This window comes from Heterodontus francisci, chromosome 11 (genome assembly GCF_036365525.1).
Source record: "Heterodontus francisci isolate sHetFra1 chromosome 11, sHetFra1.hap1, whole genome shotgun sequence".
Taxonomy (NCBI): Eukaryota; Metazoa; Chordata; class Chondrichthyes; order Heterodontiformes; family Heterodontidae; genus Heterodontus; species Heterodontus francisci.
The window spans coordinates 85,076,563-85,093,102 of NC_090381.1; the positions used below are offsets into that span (position 1 = coordinate 85,076,563).

The 16,540-nt window shown below is 42.5% G+C and overlaps 1 protein-coding gene across 6 annotated transcripts in view; it reads left to right on the top strand.

Moving 5' to 3' along the window:
* The window catches only part of rubcn (rubicon autophagy regulator), a 79,340-nt gene extending 63,508 nt beyond the window's left edge, over positions 1 to 15,832 (top strand). For all 6 annotated transcript variants that reach the window (XM_068042381.1, XM_068042382.1, XM_068042384.1 and 3 more), the window contains 3 exons: positions 3,031 to 3,184; positions 4,902 to 4,995; positions 14,705 to 15,832. In XM_068042381.1, coding sequence (XP_067898482.1) covers positions 3,031 to 3,184; positions 4,902 to 4,995; positions 14,705 to 14,868 — 412 coding nt within the window. In that variant the 3' untranslated portion in view covers positions 14,869 to 15,832. The remainder of the gene's footprint in view (positions 1 to 3,030; positions 3,185 to 4,901; positions 4,996 to 14,704) is intronic.
* Positions 15,833 to 16,540: the final 708 nt, after the last annotated feature.

Genomic DNA, 16,540 nt, shown 5'->3' on the forward strand with positions numbered 1-16,540 from the left:
CACCAAAGTCTTTGACCTCGTCAGCAGACGTGGTCTCTTCAGACTACTAGAAAAGATCGGATGTCCACCAAAGCTACTAAGTATCATCACCTCATTCCATGACAATATGAAAGGCACAATTCAACATGGTGGCTCCTCATCAGAGCCCTTTCCTATCCTGAGTGGTGTGAAACAGGGCTGTGTTCTCGCACCCACACTTTTTGGGATTTTCTTCTCCCTGCTGCTTTCACATGCGTTCAAATCCTCTGAAGAAGGAATTTTCCTCCACACAAGATCAGGGGGCAGGTTGTTCAACCTTGCCCGTCTAAGAGCGAAGTCCAAAGTACGGAAAGTCCTCATCAGAGAACTCCTCTTTGCTGACGATGCTGCTTTAACATCTCACACTGAAGAATGCCTGCAGAGTCTCATCGACAGGTTTGCGTCTGCCTGCAATGAATTTGGCCTAACCATCAGCCTCAAGAAAACGAACATCATGGGGCAGGATGTCAGAAATGCTCCATCCATCAATATTGGCGACCACGCTCTGGAAGTGGTTCAAGAGTTCACCTACCTAGGCTCAACTATCACCAGTAACCTGTCTCTAGATGCAGAAATCAACAAGCGCATGGGTAAGGCTTCCACTGCTATGTCCAGACTGGCCAAGAGAGTGTGGGAAAATGGCGCACTGACACGGAACACAAAAGTCCGAGTGTATCAGGCCTGTGTCCTCAGTACCTTGCTCTACAGCAGCGAGGCCTGGACAACGTATGCCAGCCAAGAGCGACGTCTCAATTCATTCCATCTTCGCTGCCTTCGGAGAATACTTGGCATCAGGTGGCAGGACTATATCTCCAACACAGAAGTCCTTGAAGCGGCCAACACCCCCAGCTTATACACACTACTGAGTCAGCGGCGCTTGAGATGGCTTGGCCATGTGAGCCGCATGGAAGATGGCAGGATCCCCAAAGACACATTGTACAGCGAGCTCGCCACTGGTATCAGACCCACCGGCCGTCCATGTCTCCGTTATAAAGACGTCTGCAAACGCGACATGAAATCGTGTGACATTGATCACAAGTCGTGGGAGTCAGTTGCCAGCATTCGCCAGAGCTGGCGGGCAGCCATAAAGACAGGGCTAAATTGTGGCGAGTCGAAGAGACTTAGTAGTTGGCAGGAAAAAAGACAGAGGCGTAAGGGGAGAGCCAACTGTGCAATAGCCCCAACAAACAAATTTCTCTGCAGCACCTGTGGAAGAGCCTGTCACTCCAGAATTGGCCTTTATAGCCACTCCAGGCGCTGCTTCACAAACCACTGACCACCTCCAGGCGCGTATCCATTGTCTCTCGAGATAAGGAGGCCCAAAAGAAGAAGAAGAATAAGATGTACATTGCTTGAAAAACTGTGCAGAAAATTGCTTTTAGATTATCTACTGCCAACTTGCAATTGTTTCTCAGAAATACTTTATAATTTCAGCTTGAAGTATTTCTTTAAAGCCTTCCATGCCTCAGAATTGCTGTAACTTCTTTAAATCCTCCAACTTGAATGGTGTTGGACAGTTGGTATTTACACTGCACTTTGCAGTTGCTTGTTTAGACCCACACTGTGTTTTAAGAGGATGAAAACTTATTGCACGAATTCTTAAAGCCAGTGACGGACTGTATTTTCTAGCAGAGTTTACGATTTCAGTAATTAATGCACAAATATCATCCTTTCTCTTTTGTGTTGTGGTGAACTCCAGCCTGTAATGTAGATTGTGGGAGGACACCATGTGGTAGATCTTCTGAGTCCTCACGTTTGGAGAGGCACCTCACTACCAGCACGTATTGGAAAATCCTAAGCATATTGCCCACAATTTTCTGTAGATTCATTTCACTTCAATCGACTAAAAAACATGTGTTCACAGTGCAGTGGTTGAGGTACTCAGAAAATGTACCCTCGTTGCTTCTCCATCATCCAATGCAACATGGACACCTGTGGTAATGTGATGATTCGTGCAGTCTACCATTTTGCAGTCTAATTTTCTACAGAATTTTGGCTCCAGAAAATTATTCAATCAACGATCTGAATTTTGGAGATAGTTTGAATTTTCTATATGTCAATCTTTGGTTATTTTCTTGGTCTGCTCCTTGCCCCAAATGTTAACATTCACTTTTTGTTTTGACACAATCCCGGGCTGTTTAGCAATTTGCACTGACTTGTTTGACCAGTCTGTTAGAGTAAAGACAATGTTTCTGAGGATGTTCCTTGTTCATTGTTTGGTTTACATAAAAAGTGGGAAGTTGGAGAATTCAGCACATGCAGAATGGCCACTCGAGTGAATGTTGTTAGTGTCCAATCCTGCGCACTACACTTTAGGAACGGTGTGAAATCCATGGAGAGGGTTCAGAGGGAATTTGCTAGAATGGCATCAGAGATGAGGAACTAAAGCTATGTGTATAGACTAGAGAAGCTGAGATTATTCTCCAGTGAAGATTAAGGGAAGATTTAATTGAGAGGCTTTGATAGAGTAAGTAGGGAGAGACTGTTTCTATAGTGGGGACTGTAATAGCAAAATTCTTCACCTGCAGTTGAGTATGAATTGTCAAGTATTTTAACAATTATTTAAATTAGCATTTAAAAAAGGAAGACAGTCTTCAAGAACAGAGGAGACGCATTGGAGGAGTATGATGTTGGTTGACTGTGTCAAACACTGCAGAGAGGATGAGGAGGAATAATGCAATATAGTCACAGAGAATGTCATTCATGACTCTCCTTAAGGGCTGTTTTGGTCCTGTGGAAGTGACAGCTAAATCACGATTATCAGCTATATTGATGAGCTTGCTATTTTAATTGAGATCTATTTTAAAACTATTGTGTTGATGCGCAAAAGCTGTGTACTGTGACTAGCTGTGTACTGTGACTGTTTAATTTTAAACTGCTTCTGAAGGAGTAGCAATCCTTAAAATGCACAATATTATTGGAGCAAGTGGCAATGTCAAAAATCTTTTTTGCCAGGGCAGTAAAGGTCCTTTAATCACAATTGTAGAATATTGTAATATTCATCCCTTGTAGTCTGCTGGACAAATTTGACACAGAACCAGGCCACCTGACTGAGGATCATCATCTATATTCACTGAATGATCTCACTGCTGTAAAGAAAGGGGAATTGGCTGGAAGGCTGAAGGAACTGGTGAAAATAGGAGCAGCACACGTGGAGAACTGCATGGTATGTACAAAAGAAACCATTAATATGACTATATATGCCACATATTCAATGTAAATAAGCAGAGATTCATTTAAATTATGTAGTTTGTACATAAGCATGCAACAGTATTGTAAATAAGCACATAATGCCTTCAAAGGATGTGAAATGTGTGTGACTTATGAATATTTCCACTATTTTATATGGTAGATTGAGAGAGATATGTGCTGTTTTTATTCTAAATACTTAAACTAATGGTGTTTCCTATGAATAATCCATTTGGAAGCTGTCTTCTGAAGTGTTCTGACTTTATTTTTTTTTCCAAAAATATACTTTATTCATAAAAATCTGTAAACAAATACATTTCAAAACAGCTCCAAGTTGACATTCCAGAAAGTGCAAAGGAAATCAGTTTTCTTCAATACAGAAGTGAGTTGCCTCATAACCCTTCCATTCCATTTTACATGCAATGTACATTTTACAGCAAAACCATATTTTGGTGCATACAGCCTGAGGGGTTTTCCATGGGTTCCAGTCCCTTGGTTCACTATGGTGGGAGGACCTTACACAGTGGTATTTCCCCATTGGGCCTTTGTGGCAGCTGCACCAAGCTTTAGTGCGTCCCTCAGCACGTAGTCCTGGACCTTGGAATGTGCCAGTCTGCAACACTCGGTTGGTGGACAACTCTTTGCACTGGAAGACCAGCAAGTTTTGGGCAGACCAAAGAGTGTCTTTCACTGAGTTGAAAGTCCTCCAGCAGCAGTTGATATTTATTTTGGTATACGTCCCTGGGACTTTATTGTTTCCTTCATGGTGGGATTACACTGCCCATGAATGGGTTACATCCCATTCAAATAAGGGTTTGACTTTAAAGTTTCCTCCTCTTAGTGAGGCTGCCAACTAAGATTTTGAGCCGCGTTAACTGGAGCACAGCAATTTTATGATTCACAATATTATTCATAGCTTCCATTTTGTAGTCACATTGAGTCCTCTCACTTACTAGTTTCTGCGATTTAAGAATCCACACAAGCAGATATTCAAATCTAGGAGTTTGAATTGTTAGTATTTTATCAATTCTCACAGTGCTATTTGCTGAGGCTCTTTGTAAGTTGATTGGAAAAATCTCTTTCTAAATTGGAGAGCTTTGTAAGTGACTCATATCTGTCTAAAGGAAGCACATATTTTGAGGGTGAAATTACTTGGTGAATTATTTTTCATGAATTAGTTAACATTTTAAGTGGCATTTCTATGTTCACTGTCTTTAATGTATTTAACCTGTTCGGGTTCATGACTTTATAAGAATAGTAAATATAGAAATGTCATTTTACCATGTTAACATTTGCTAAATACCACAGGGTAATTTCTATTCTTTATATTTTCATATCCCTCTTTTTTTTTTCCATCCTGCTCTTCATGTTGCATGATCTTTAAGTTCTGAACAAGTTGAACTGTGGCTATCCAACAAATCCTGTATAGGAGAGAAGGTTTCAGTGATGATGTGCTCCTCTTACTTTATCATGAGTACAATTCAAAGCTGGAAAAATATTTAATTTTATTCCTTGCCAGTTTGGGAAAAGGCAAGTGCAAATTTCTCCCAGGACTTTGAAATCTTGCGCATTCAAAACCTATTTTGTAATTCGTCTGACTCTTTTTAGTTATAAACTACTCTTTGTAGAGTGAATTCCTATTGTAGCTAGAGCATTGTTTTAAAAACAAAAATAACCGGCATGTTTTTACTCAGCTTTGTCAGGCTAAAGGCTTCATCTGTGAATTCTGTGGTGATGGTACTGATATCATCTTCCCTTTTGAGCTGCACAAATGTAAACGATGTGAAGGTGAGTGTTTTGAGATTGCACTAAGCTAAGCAATTACACCGTACTCTGTGAGTATACAACTATTAAATATCCATTCAAAAGCAATTAGTGTCTTCAAATCTCAAACCATTTACATAAATAGTATGTGGTAAATTATCTGCATATTCTATTTATGGTGCAGCTGCTTTTTGTCATGTTTGCCCAGTGCAAAAAAAAACTGTTAGTCATATCAACAATTAATTTTCCATGGATTTGTTTTGAGAGGTAGCATTTTTACTTGTAACATTTTTCTGTTCTCGATCTCAATCCATTACTTCTATTTTTTTTTCTTCTTCTCTTGGGGGCTCTTCCCACCTCCTCCTCTTGTTACCCAATTATGCCACCTTACAAGTTTCCCTCTATGGTACTTTGCTCCAAAGTTCTTTCCTCTGCCTCCCTACTTCCTCCTTTCCTGTATGCTGTCCTTGGCCACATCATCCAAAGAAACTGGTTCAGCTTCCACATAAACTGACAAAATTCAGTTCTATCTCTGCATCACCTACCTGACCCCTCCACTACCTCTGTGGTGTCTGGTTGCTTGTCTAACATCCAGTCTTGCATGAGAAGCAGTTTCCTCCAGTAAACATTGGACAGATTGAAGCTACCACTTTTTTATTTGTTCATGGAATGTGAGCATCACTGGTAAGGCCAACATTTGTTGCCCATCTTTAATTGCCCTTGAGAAGGTGGTGGGAGTCACCGCCTTGAATTGCTACAGTCAGTATGGTGCAGATAGACCCACAGTGCTATTAGGAAGTGAGTTCCAGGTTTTTGACCCAGAAACAATGAAGCAAACCATTCACAACTCCTCATATACTGAAGCAGTCCGTGTAGAAATGCAGCAAGACCTGGAAAATGTCCAGGCTTGGGCTGATACGTGGGAAGTAACATTTGCACCACACAAGTGCCAGGCAATGACCATCTCCAACAAGAGAGAATCTAACCATCTCCCCTTGATATTCAACGGCATTACCATTGCTGAATCCCCCACCATCAACATCCTGGGGGTTATCATTGACCAGAAACTGAACTGGAGTAGCCGTATAAATACCGTGGCTACAAGAGCAGGTCAGAGGCTAGGAATCCTCCAGTGAGTAACACACCTCCTGACTCCCAAAGCCTGTCCACCATCTACAAGGCACAAGTCAGGAGTGTGTTTGAATATTCTCCTGGATGGGTGCAGCTCCAACACTCAAGAAGCTCAACACCATTCAGGATGAAGCAATCCACTTGATTGGCACCCCATCCACAAACATTCACTCCGTCCACCACCGATGCACAGAGGCAGCAGTGTGTACCATCTACAAGTTGCGCTGCAGCAACGCACCAAGGCTCCTTAGACAGCACCTTCCAAACCCGTGACCTCTACCACCTAGAAGGACAAGGGCAGCAGATGCTTGGGAGCACCGCAACCTGCAAGTTCCCCTTCAAGTCACACACCATCCTGACTTGGAACTATATCACCATTCCTTCACTGTCGCTGGGTCAGAATCCTGGAACTCCCTTCCTAACAGCACTGTGGGTGTACCTATCCCACATGCACTGCAGCGGTTCAAGAAGGCAGCTCACCACCACCTTCTCGAGAACAATTAGGGATGGCAATAAATGCTGTCCACCCCGCGATGCCCACATCCCATGAACGAATAAGAAAAAAAGCAATATAGTTCCAAGTCAGATGGTGTGAAATTTGTAGGGGAACTTGCAGGTGGTGGTGTTCCCATGGGTCTGCTGCACTTGTCCTTCTAGATGGTCGAGGTCACAGATTTGGAAGGTGTTGTCAAGTTGCTGCAGTGCATCTTGTAGATGGTACACACTGCTGCCACTGTGCATTGGCGGTGGAGGGAGTGAATGTATAAGGTGGTGGATTGGGTGCTGATCAAGCGAGCTGCTGTGTCCTGGATGGTGTCGAGCTCCTTGAATCTTGGAGCTGCACTCATCCAGGCAAGTGGAGAGTATTCTATCACATTCCTGATTGTCCCTTGTAGTTGGTGGACAGGCTTTGGGGAGTCAGGAAGTGAGTTACTTGCCACAGAATTCCCAGCCTTTGACTTGCTCTTGTAGCTACAATAATTATATGGCTGGTCTAGTTATGTTTCTGGTCAACAGTAACCCCCAGGATGTTAATGGTGGGTGATTCAGTGATGGTAATGCCACTGAATGTAATGGAGAGATGGTTAGATTCTCTTGTTGGAGGTAATCATTGTCTGCCACTTGTGTGGCACAAATGTTTCTTGGTACTTCTTCGCCTAATCCTGAATATTGTCCATGTCTTGCTGCATGTGGGAACAGACTGCATCAGTTTCTGAGGAGTTTCGAATGATACTGCATCGTGTGCAATCGTCTGTGAACATCCCTACTTTTGATCTTATGATGGAGAAGAAAGTTGTTGTTAGAGCAGCTGAAGTTGGTTTGGCCTAGGACGCCATCTTCGGCCACTGCCACCAATTCCATTCTCTTCACTATCTCTATTTATATAAGGTCATAAGAACTAGGACAAGGAGTAGGCAATTCAGCCCCTCGATCCTGCTCCGCCATTCAATACGATCATGGCTGATCTCATCTCAGCCTCAACTCCACTTTCCTGCCCGTTCTTCATAACCCTTCAACCCTTTACTAATTAAAAATCTGTCTATCTCCTCAAATTTACTCAATGTCCTGGCATCTATTGCGCTCTGGGGTAGTGAATTCCACAGACTCACGACCCTTTGAAGTAATTTCTCCTCATCTCTGTTTTAAATCTGCTTCTTTGGCCTCCTTATCTCGAGAGACAATGGGTAAGCGCCTGGTGGTAGTCAGTGGTGTGTGGAGCAGCGCCTGGAGTGGCTATAAAGGCCAATTCTAGAGTGACAGGCTCTTCCACAGGTGCTGCAGAAAAATTTGTTTGTCGGGGCTGTTACACCGTTGGCTCTCCCCTTGCGCCTCTGTCTTTTTTCCTGCCAACTGCTAAGTCTCTTCGACTCGCCAAATCTGCTACCCCTTATCATAACCTATGACTTCTCGTTCTAGATTGCCCCACCAGAGGAAACATCCTCTCTACGTCTACTTTGTCAACCTTAATCATCTTATATGCCTCAATTAGATCTCCTCTCATTCTTAAACTCGAGAGAGTAAAGGCCTAAACTGCTCAATCTCTCTTCATAAGACAAACCTCTTATCCCTGGAATCAATCTAGTGAACCTCCTCTGAACTGCCTCCAATGCAACTACATCCCTCCTCAAGTAAGGGGACCAAAACTGTACGCAATACTCCAGGTGCGGTCTCACTAACAGTTGCAGCAACACTTCCCTACTTTTATATTCTATTCCTTTAGCAATAAATGCCAAAATTCCATTTGCCTTCCTTATTACCTGCTGCACCTGCATACTAGTTTTCTGTGATTCATGCACGAGGGCACCCAGATCCCTCTGCACCGAAGCACTCTGAAGTTTCTCTCCATTTCGGTAATTTGCCTTTCTATTCTTCTGACCAAAATGAATAAACTCGCACTTATCTAAGTTAAACTCCATCTGCCAAATTTTGGGCCATTCACCTAACCTATCCGTATCCATTTGTAAATTCCTTTATTGCAACTTACTATCCCACCTATTTTAGTGTCATCTGCAAATTTGCCTATAGTACCTTCTATCCCTACATCCAAGTCATTAATATAGATTGTAAATAGTTGGGGACCGAGGACCGAACCTTGTGGCACCCCACTAGTTACATCTTGCCAACCAGAAAAGGACTCATTTTATCCTGACTCTCTGTTTTTTGTTGGTTAGCCACTCCTCTATCCAAGCTAGTAAATTGCCCCTAACCCCATGTGATCTTACCTTGTGTATTAACCTTTTGTGCGGCACTTTATCAAATGCCTTCTGGAAGTCCAGATATACTACATCTACAGGATCCCCATTATCCACTTTGCTTGTTCCAGCTTCGAAGAACTCTAGCAAATTAGTCAAACACCATTTACCCTTCATAAACCCATGCTGATTCTGATGGATTGCGTTTTGACTTTCTAAATGACCTGTGATTACTTCCTTAATAATGGATTCTAACAATTTCCCAACGACAGATGTTAAACTAACTGGTCTGTAGTTTTCTACTTTCTGCCTCCCTCCCTTTTTGAATATTAGCTTTATATTAGCATTTTTCCAATCCACTGGAACCTTTCCCGCATCCAGAGAATTTTGGAATATTATAACCAATGGATCCACTATCTTCGCTGCCACTTCCTTTAAGACCCTAGGATGTAGGCCATCAGGCACTGGGGACTTGTCTGCCTTCAATTCCAATCGTTTGCTTTGTACTTTTGCCCTAGTGATGATTTTTCCAAGTTCTTCTCTTTCTATAACCTCTACATTTCCTGTTACTATTGGGATGGTACTAGCGTCCTCCACCGTGAAAACTGAGGCAAAATACTGATTTAGTGTCTCCGCCATTTCTGTGTTCCCCACTGTTAACTCCCCAGTTACCACCTCCAAGGGACCAACATTCACTTTAGCTACTCTCTTCCCTTTTATATACTTATAAAAGCTTTTGCTATCCGTTTTTATAATTTGTGCCAGTTCTCTTTCATAATTTACCTTTGCTCTTTTTATTATATTTTTAGTAACTCTTTTTGTTGATCTTTAAAAGTTTCCCAATCTTCCAGCCTGCCACTGGCCTTTGCAATATGGTCATAGAGTCATAGAGAGATACAGCACCAAAACAGGCCCTTTGGCCCACCGAATCCGCGCCGACTATCAAGCACCCATTTTTATACTAATCCTACATTAATCCCATTTTCCCATCTCATCCCCACCTTCCCTCAATTCTCCGACCACCTACCTACACTAGGGGCAATTTTAACAATGGCCAATTTACCTATCAACCCGCAAGTCTTTGGCATGTGGGAGGAAACCAGAGCACCTGGAGGAAACCCAGGTGGCCACAGGGAGAACTTGCAAACTCCGCACAGGCAGTACCCAGAACCGAACTAGGTCGCTGGAGCTATGAGACTGCGGTGCTAACCACTGTGTCGCCTTAGTTTTTGTCTTTGTTATCCTTAACTTCCTTGCTTAGCCATGGATGTTATTTCCCCTTCTTGAATCTTTCTTCCTTTCTGGAATATATTTTAGTTGGGAGGAATTGAATATCCCCTTAAACATCTGCCACTGCTCATCAACTGTCTTACCTTTTAGTCTTCCTGCCCAGTCCACTAGGGCCAAATCTGTCCTCATGCCTATATAATTACCTTAGTTTAACTCCAAAACACTAGTGTGGGACTCCAGTTTCTCGCCCTCAAACTGAATTTGAAATTCTAGTATGCTATGATCACTCTTCCCTAGGGGATCCTTCACTATGAGGTCATTAATTAATCTCAGCTCATTACACAATACCAAATCTAGAATAGCTTGCTCCCTGGTTGGTTCCACAACATATTGCTCCAAAAAGCAATCTCTAATACTTTCAATGAACTCTCTCTCGAGGCTACCCTTGCCAATTTGATCAGTCCAGTCTATATGCATATTAAAATCACCCATGATTATTGCAGTACCTTTCTTAGAAGCCCCTAGTATTTCCTGGTTTGTACTGTGCCCCACAGCAGAACTACTGTTTGGGGACCTATAGATTACTCCCACCAGGGACTTCTTTCCCTTGCTATTTCTTAATTCTACCCAGACTGATTCAACGCCTTGATCTCCAGTGCCTATATCATTTCTCACTACAGCACTGATCTCTTCCTTTACTAGCAAAGCTACACCTCCTCCTTCTTCCTGCCTATCCTTTTGAAATACTGAGTACCCTTGGATATTCAATTCCCAAACCTGGTTTCCCTGCAACCACGTCTCAGTAATCGCCACTAAATCATATCCATTCATCTCTATTTGCACTGTTAACTCATTTATTCCTAATGCTTCGTGCATTCAGATACAAAGCCTTTAAGTTTGTTCTATTATCAAATTTCCCTACTCTTGTACGATTCATTTTTTTTGAGTTTTTACACTTTATTTTGTAACTACTATACATCAAGGCATAGTACAACAGATCAATGTACAAGATCTTCTCATGACCAGCATCTGAGGTGCCTCTAAATTGTTGGTCTTTGTGAAACATCTATAAACAGAAGCATCAGAGTCCATTTGCCATGTAAGATTCAATGCAGCCTGATTAGTACTGCATCTTCAGCAGTTGTTCACCTGGACCTCTGCCTCATGTAATATGACGTTCACACGTTCTGTCCCTCCCTTTTATTTTCTGGAAACAATCAGCCTCATCACTAACCTGCACTCCTGCCTTCTCCTTTAACTTTGACTTCCTAATTTTCCATGCAACTGAACCTTTCTTCCCCCGCCTCCCCCACTATTTAGTTTAAAGCCTTATCTACAGCCCTAGTTACGCAATTTGCCAGGACTCTGGTCCCAGCATGATTCAGGTGGAGCCCATCCCATGAATTTGAACCCATTTCTCCCACACGAATCTTTGAGCCACACATTTACCTCTTTAATCTTATTGACCCTGTGCCAATTAGCTCATGGCTCAGGTAGTAATCCAGAGATTATTACCTTTTTTGGTTCTGCTTTTTAATTTAGCCCCTAGCTGCTCATATTCCCTCAGCAGAACCTCTATCCTCATTCTACCTATATTGTTGGTACCTATATGGACTATGACAATTGGATCTTTCCCCTCCCACTCCAAGTTCCACTGCAGCCTAGGTGAGATATCCTGAAGCCTGGCACCAGGTAGGCAACAGTGCCTTTAGGATTCTCGATCCTGGCCACAGAGAACAGTGTCTATGTCCCTCACTGTACTATCCCCGATTGCGAGTACATTTCTCTTTTCTCTCCCCACTTGAATGGCTCCCTGTACCACAGTGCTATGGTCAGTTTGCTCATCCTCCCTATAGTCCCAGCTCTCGTCCACACAGGGAGCAAGAATCTCGAACCTGTTGGACAAGGACAAGAGCTGAGGCTCCTGCAACACTACCTCCTGGATCCCACTACCTGCCTCACTCATTGTCACACCCTGCTGTCCCTGACCACTGGCCGAATTCACGGTAGTTAATCTAAGGCGTGTGACTGTCTCCTGAAACACAGTGTCCAGGTAACTCTCCCCCCTCCCTGATGTGTCGCAGTGTCCGAAGCTCAGACTCCAGTTCATCAACTCTGAGCCGGAGTTCCTCAATCAGCAAAACACTTGCTGCAGATATGGTCACTAGGAACCACAATGGGGTCCACCAGCTCCCACATCATGCAGGTACAACACATCGCCTGTCCCTGCATCTCTATTTTATTTAAATCCACTTTAGTTTTTAGTTTATATACTAATGAATCTATCAAGTCTTACTCTATATTTGATTTCAATTAAATTTAATTTAAAAGCTTACTTGTATACTCACCCCGGCGCATTGCACTGTTGAATGTGACATCACTCTGATGTCACTTTTCGGTTTTTCCCCGGCTGCGCTCCAGCTGCTCCCGCTGTAAACCTCCGCTCCTCGGGCTGCTCCTCTCTCTTTGCATTTTCGGTGTCTTATGTGACCCCGTAATGAGCTTTCAACCACTTACTCCATATTCTCTGCCTCCACCCCTGCCTCAGTGCACTTGCTGAAACTCACGTCCATGCCTATGTCATCTCCAGTGCTCCTGTGACCAACCTCCCTTTGTTCGGTTCCTCGAATTCTGGCTCTTGTGGATCCCTTCCCTCCCTTCAACCCACCATTGACAGCCATCTAGGTCCCATGCCCTGCAATTCCTGCCAAAACCTCTCCACCTCCACTACTCTCTAATTCTTAAGACCACCTTCAAAACTCACCTCTTTGACCAAGCTTTTGAGCATCTCTCCTAATATCTCCTTTGTCTTAAATAAAAGCAAACTACTGCAGATGCTGGAAATCTGAAATAAAAACAAGATATGCTGGAAATACTCAGTAGATCTGGCAGCATCTGTGGAGAGAGAAGCAGAGTTAACTTTTCGGGTCAGTGACCCTTCTTCGGAACTGGCAAATATTAGAAATGTCAAAGGTTATAAGCAAGTAAAGTGGGGGTGGGGCAAGAGAAAACAAAGGAGGTGTAGATTGGACAAGGCCACAGATTAGCTGACCAAAAGGTCATGGAGCAAAGGCAAACAATATGTTAATGGTGTGTTAAAAGACAAAGCATTAGTACAGATAGGGATGACAGCGCTTCTGATATGTCTTCCTTTTTCCTCAACCAAGGATTCCCCCCCACTGTTGTTGACAGGGCCCTCAACCGTGTCCGGCCCATTTCCCGCACCTCTACCCTCACCCCTTCCCCTCCCTCCCAGAACCGCGACAGGGTTCCCCTTGTCTTCACTTTCCACCCCATCAGCCTCCATATCCAAAGGATCATCCTCCGCCATTTTCGCCACCTCCAGCGTGATGCCACTACCAAACGCATCTTCCCCTCCCTTCCCCTGTCAGCATTCAGAAGGGATTATTCCCTCCGTGACACCCTGGTCCACTCCTCCATTACCCCCACCACCTCGCACCTTTCCCTGCAATTGCAGGAGGTGTAATACCTGCCCATTTACCTCCTCTCTCCTCACTATCCAAGGCCCCAAACACTCCTTTCAGGGGAAGCAGCAATTTACTTGTACTTCTTTCAATGTAGTATACTGTATTCGCTGCTCACAATGTGGTCTCCTCTACATTGGGGAGACCAAGCGCAGACTGGGTGACCGCTTTGCGGAACACCTCCGCTCAGTCCGCAAGCAGGACCCTGAGCTTCCGGTTGCTTGCTATTTCAACAGTCTCCCCCCTCCCCCCTGCTCTCATGCTCACATCTCTATCCTGGGCTTGCTGCAGTGTTCCAGTGAACACCAACGCAAGCACGAGGAACAGCATCTCATTTACCGATTAGGCACACTACAACCTGCCAGACTGAACATTGAGTTCAATAATTTCAGAGCATGACGGGCCCCCCATTTTACTTTTGTTTTTAATTATTCTTTTTTACATTTTTTGTGTTTATTTTATTTCATTTCATCTTAGTTTGTTCAGTTTGCTTACCCACTTTTTTTTTCATGTTTGTACTTGCTGCTGTTCAATCTTCAGTCCGTTAATACCCTATCTGTACTAATGCTTTGTTTTTCAACACACTATTAACATATTGTTTGCCTTTGCTGCATGACCTTATGGTCAGCTAATCTGTGGCCTTGTCCAATCTACACCTTCTCCTTTGTTCTCTCTTGCCCCACCCCTGCTTTACTTGCTTATAACCTTTGACATTTCTAATATATGCCAGTTCTGAAGAAGGGTCACTGACCCGAAACGTTAACTCTGCTTCTCTCTCCACAGATGCTGCCAGACCTGCTGAGTATTTCCAGCATTTCTTGTTTTTATCTCCTTTGTCTTGGTGTCCATTGTTTTATTTGATTACACCTCTGTGAAGCACCTTAAGATGCTTCCCAGGTTAAAGGAGCAATCTAAATGAAAGTTGTTGATTTTTCTCTCATTAACTTCTTATGTCCATTCTATTTGGGAGTTTGGGATGGTTTGTCCTGGAGAAATTTCCCATCCAAATTCTTTCTCGTAGACACTGGGATTTGGATTCTGTTGTTGCCTTGCTTCAGCATTTATAACACATTTTAAGTGTTAACTGTTATTACAAGATAAGTTCACTTTTCATGTTGTAAGAATGTCTTCTGAACCAGTATTGAGGGTTTGAATAAAGTGTTAACAGAAAATTATTTATCTTTTTCTCTGCAGAATGTAAAGCATGTTATCACAAGTGCTGCTTTAAATCAGATCAGTGTCCTAGGTGTGATCGGTTGCAAGCACGCAAAGAACTGCTTGCCAAACAGACCATAGAATTGTACTTGGAGGCTGAGGGTGAAGAGGAGGAGAGCTCACAGAGTACAGTGACTGAGTGAGAAAATGACAGCAGAAGTTAACAAAGCCACGTGAAATTTTGGATTGAAGCAGAACTGGCACCATAGCCAGCACCGATACTGCATAGCTATATTGAAGATGCAATCTATTGCCTTCCAGGAACAGAAACTTTAATTTAGTGATAGTGTCTTTGCTTATGAAATAGTTAACAACTCCTCATTCGTCCTTGTTGTTTAACAATTTTTGTTTATTTAAAAGTTTTTAGAATATCTATTTGCTTGAATGTCTAAAGGTTTTTTTGGGAGAGGAGGTGGGGAGGAGGCTGTCAAATCCTGATCAATCTGGTATTGTGTGCATTATCATAGTCACTATCCTACTCTTGCATTCCAGGAGCTGTATATATTCATGCCAGAGTTGAGGGTGTTTTCAGTCAGCTGAACAAAATTGCACATGTCATTCATACATCTGCCATTCACATTCTATCCATTCTGCCTGAAGGCAGATATATTGAGGTCTTGCAGAGTCAATTAAGGCGATGCCTGTAAACAAAAATTCTCGCCTCTGGTATTGGGTGTTCTAATTTGTTTGTAGCACTTAAATGTCACTATGGCATTGATATTTTTATCAGTGCTGCAGAGATCTTATCTGGTATTATTTTAGGACTAGAAACTGCAATGCTGGATGATGCCAAAGGGAGTCTTTAGTATCCCATTCATCAAACTTTCATAATTAAGATTTTTGGATACTGCAGAGTTAAGTACATAAAGTTGATTTGTGTTACTGCTCCATTTGAGATGCTGTCTAATACATAACACTTGCCAAGAATGAATAGAAATTTATTTTAAATTCAGGATATATAGGATAGCAAAAGGACTGTGTTCAAGAATGAAGGATTTGGCTTGCATGTAACAGTTTTGTTTCTTCTTTGCCAGCTATCAGAACATAATGTTTTTAATATCATTCAGCCAGTTTATTGGATAAATGGAAACAAAAACAAGAAATGCTGGAAATACGCAGCAGGTCTGGCAGCATCTGTGGAGAGAAAAGCAGAGTTAACGTTTCAGGTCAGTGATCCTTCATCAGAAATGGTCACTGACCTGAAACGTTAACTCTGCTTTTCTCTCCACAGATGCTGCCAGACCTGCTGAGTATTTCCAGCATTTCTTGTTTTTATTTCAGATTTCCAGTATCTGCAGTAATTTGCTTTTATATTAGAAATGGGTTGATTTGAGGAGTCTCAGTACTATTCTTTTTGAGCAGACTATTCCATCGTGCTGTTGCAGGGATGAATTAACTGTGATGGATTAAACCAATCCCTCATAAAATGCGGTATGACGTCTAATGTGATATGCATGTCTACTCTTTTAGACTCAATTATAAGGATGAACAGATTGTTAGAAAGTGGTATTGAATATCTTCAGGAAGCAGTTCAGATGTTTCTTGCTATTGTTTTGTGTTTGGCTGGTATATTTCTGTACAGTTGATATTTTGTGCATTAGTAGCAAGGTCATTTACTCAGTTCAATTTCATTCACTATTGTGCAGTGTAGCATCCTGTGTGGTGAATAGTTTGGAGATTAATTTTAGTAAATTTTTGGCACAGAAAACAAAATGGAATTGGGGTTAAACAGAACGGAAAGGAAGGTGAGAAAGAAATGTTGCTTATGTTGAGGTTTTTGTAATTGTACTATTTAAGATCTAAACTGGTAAACCC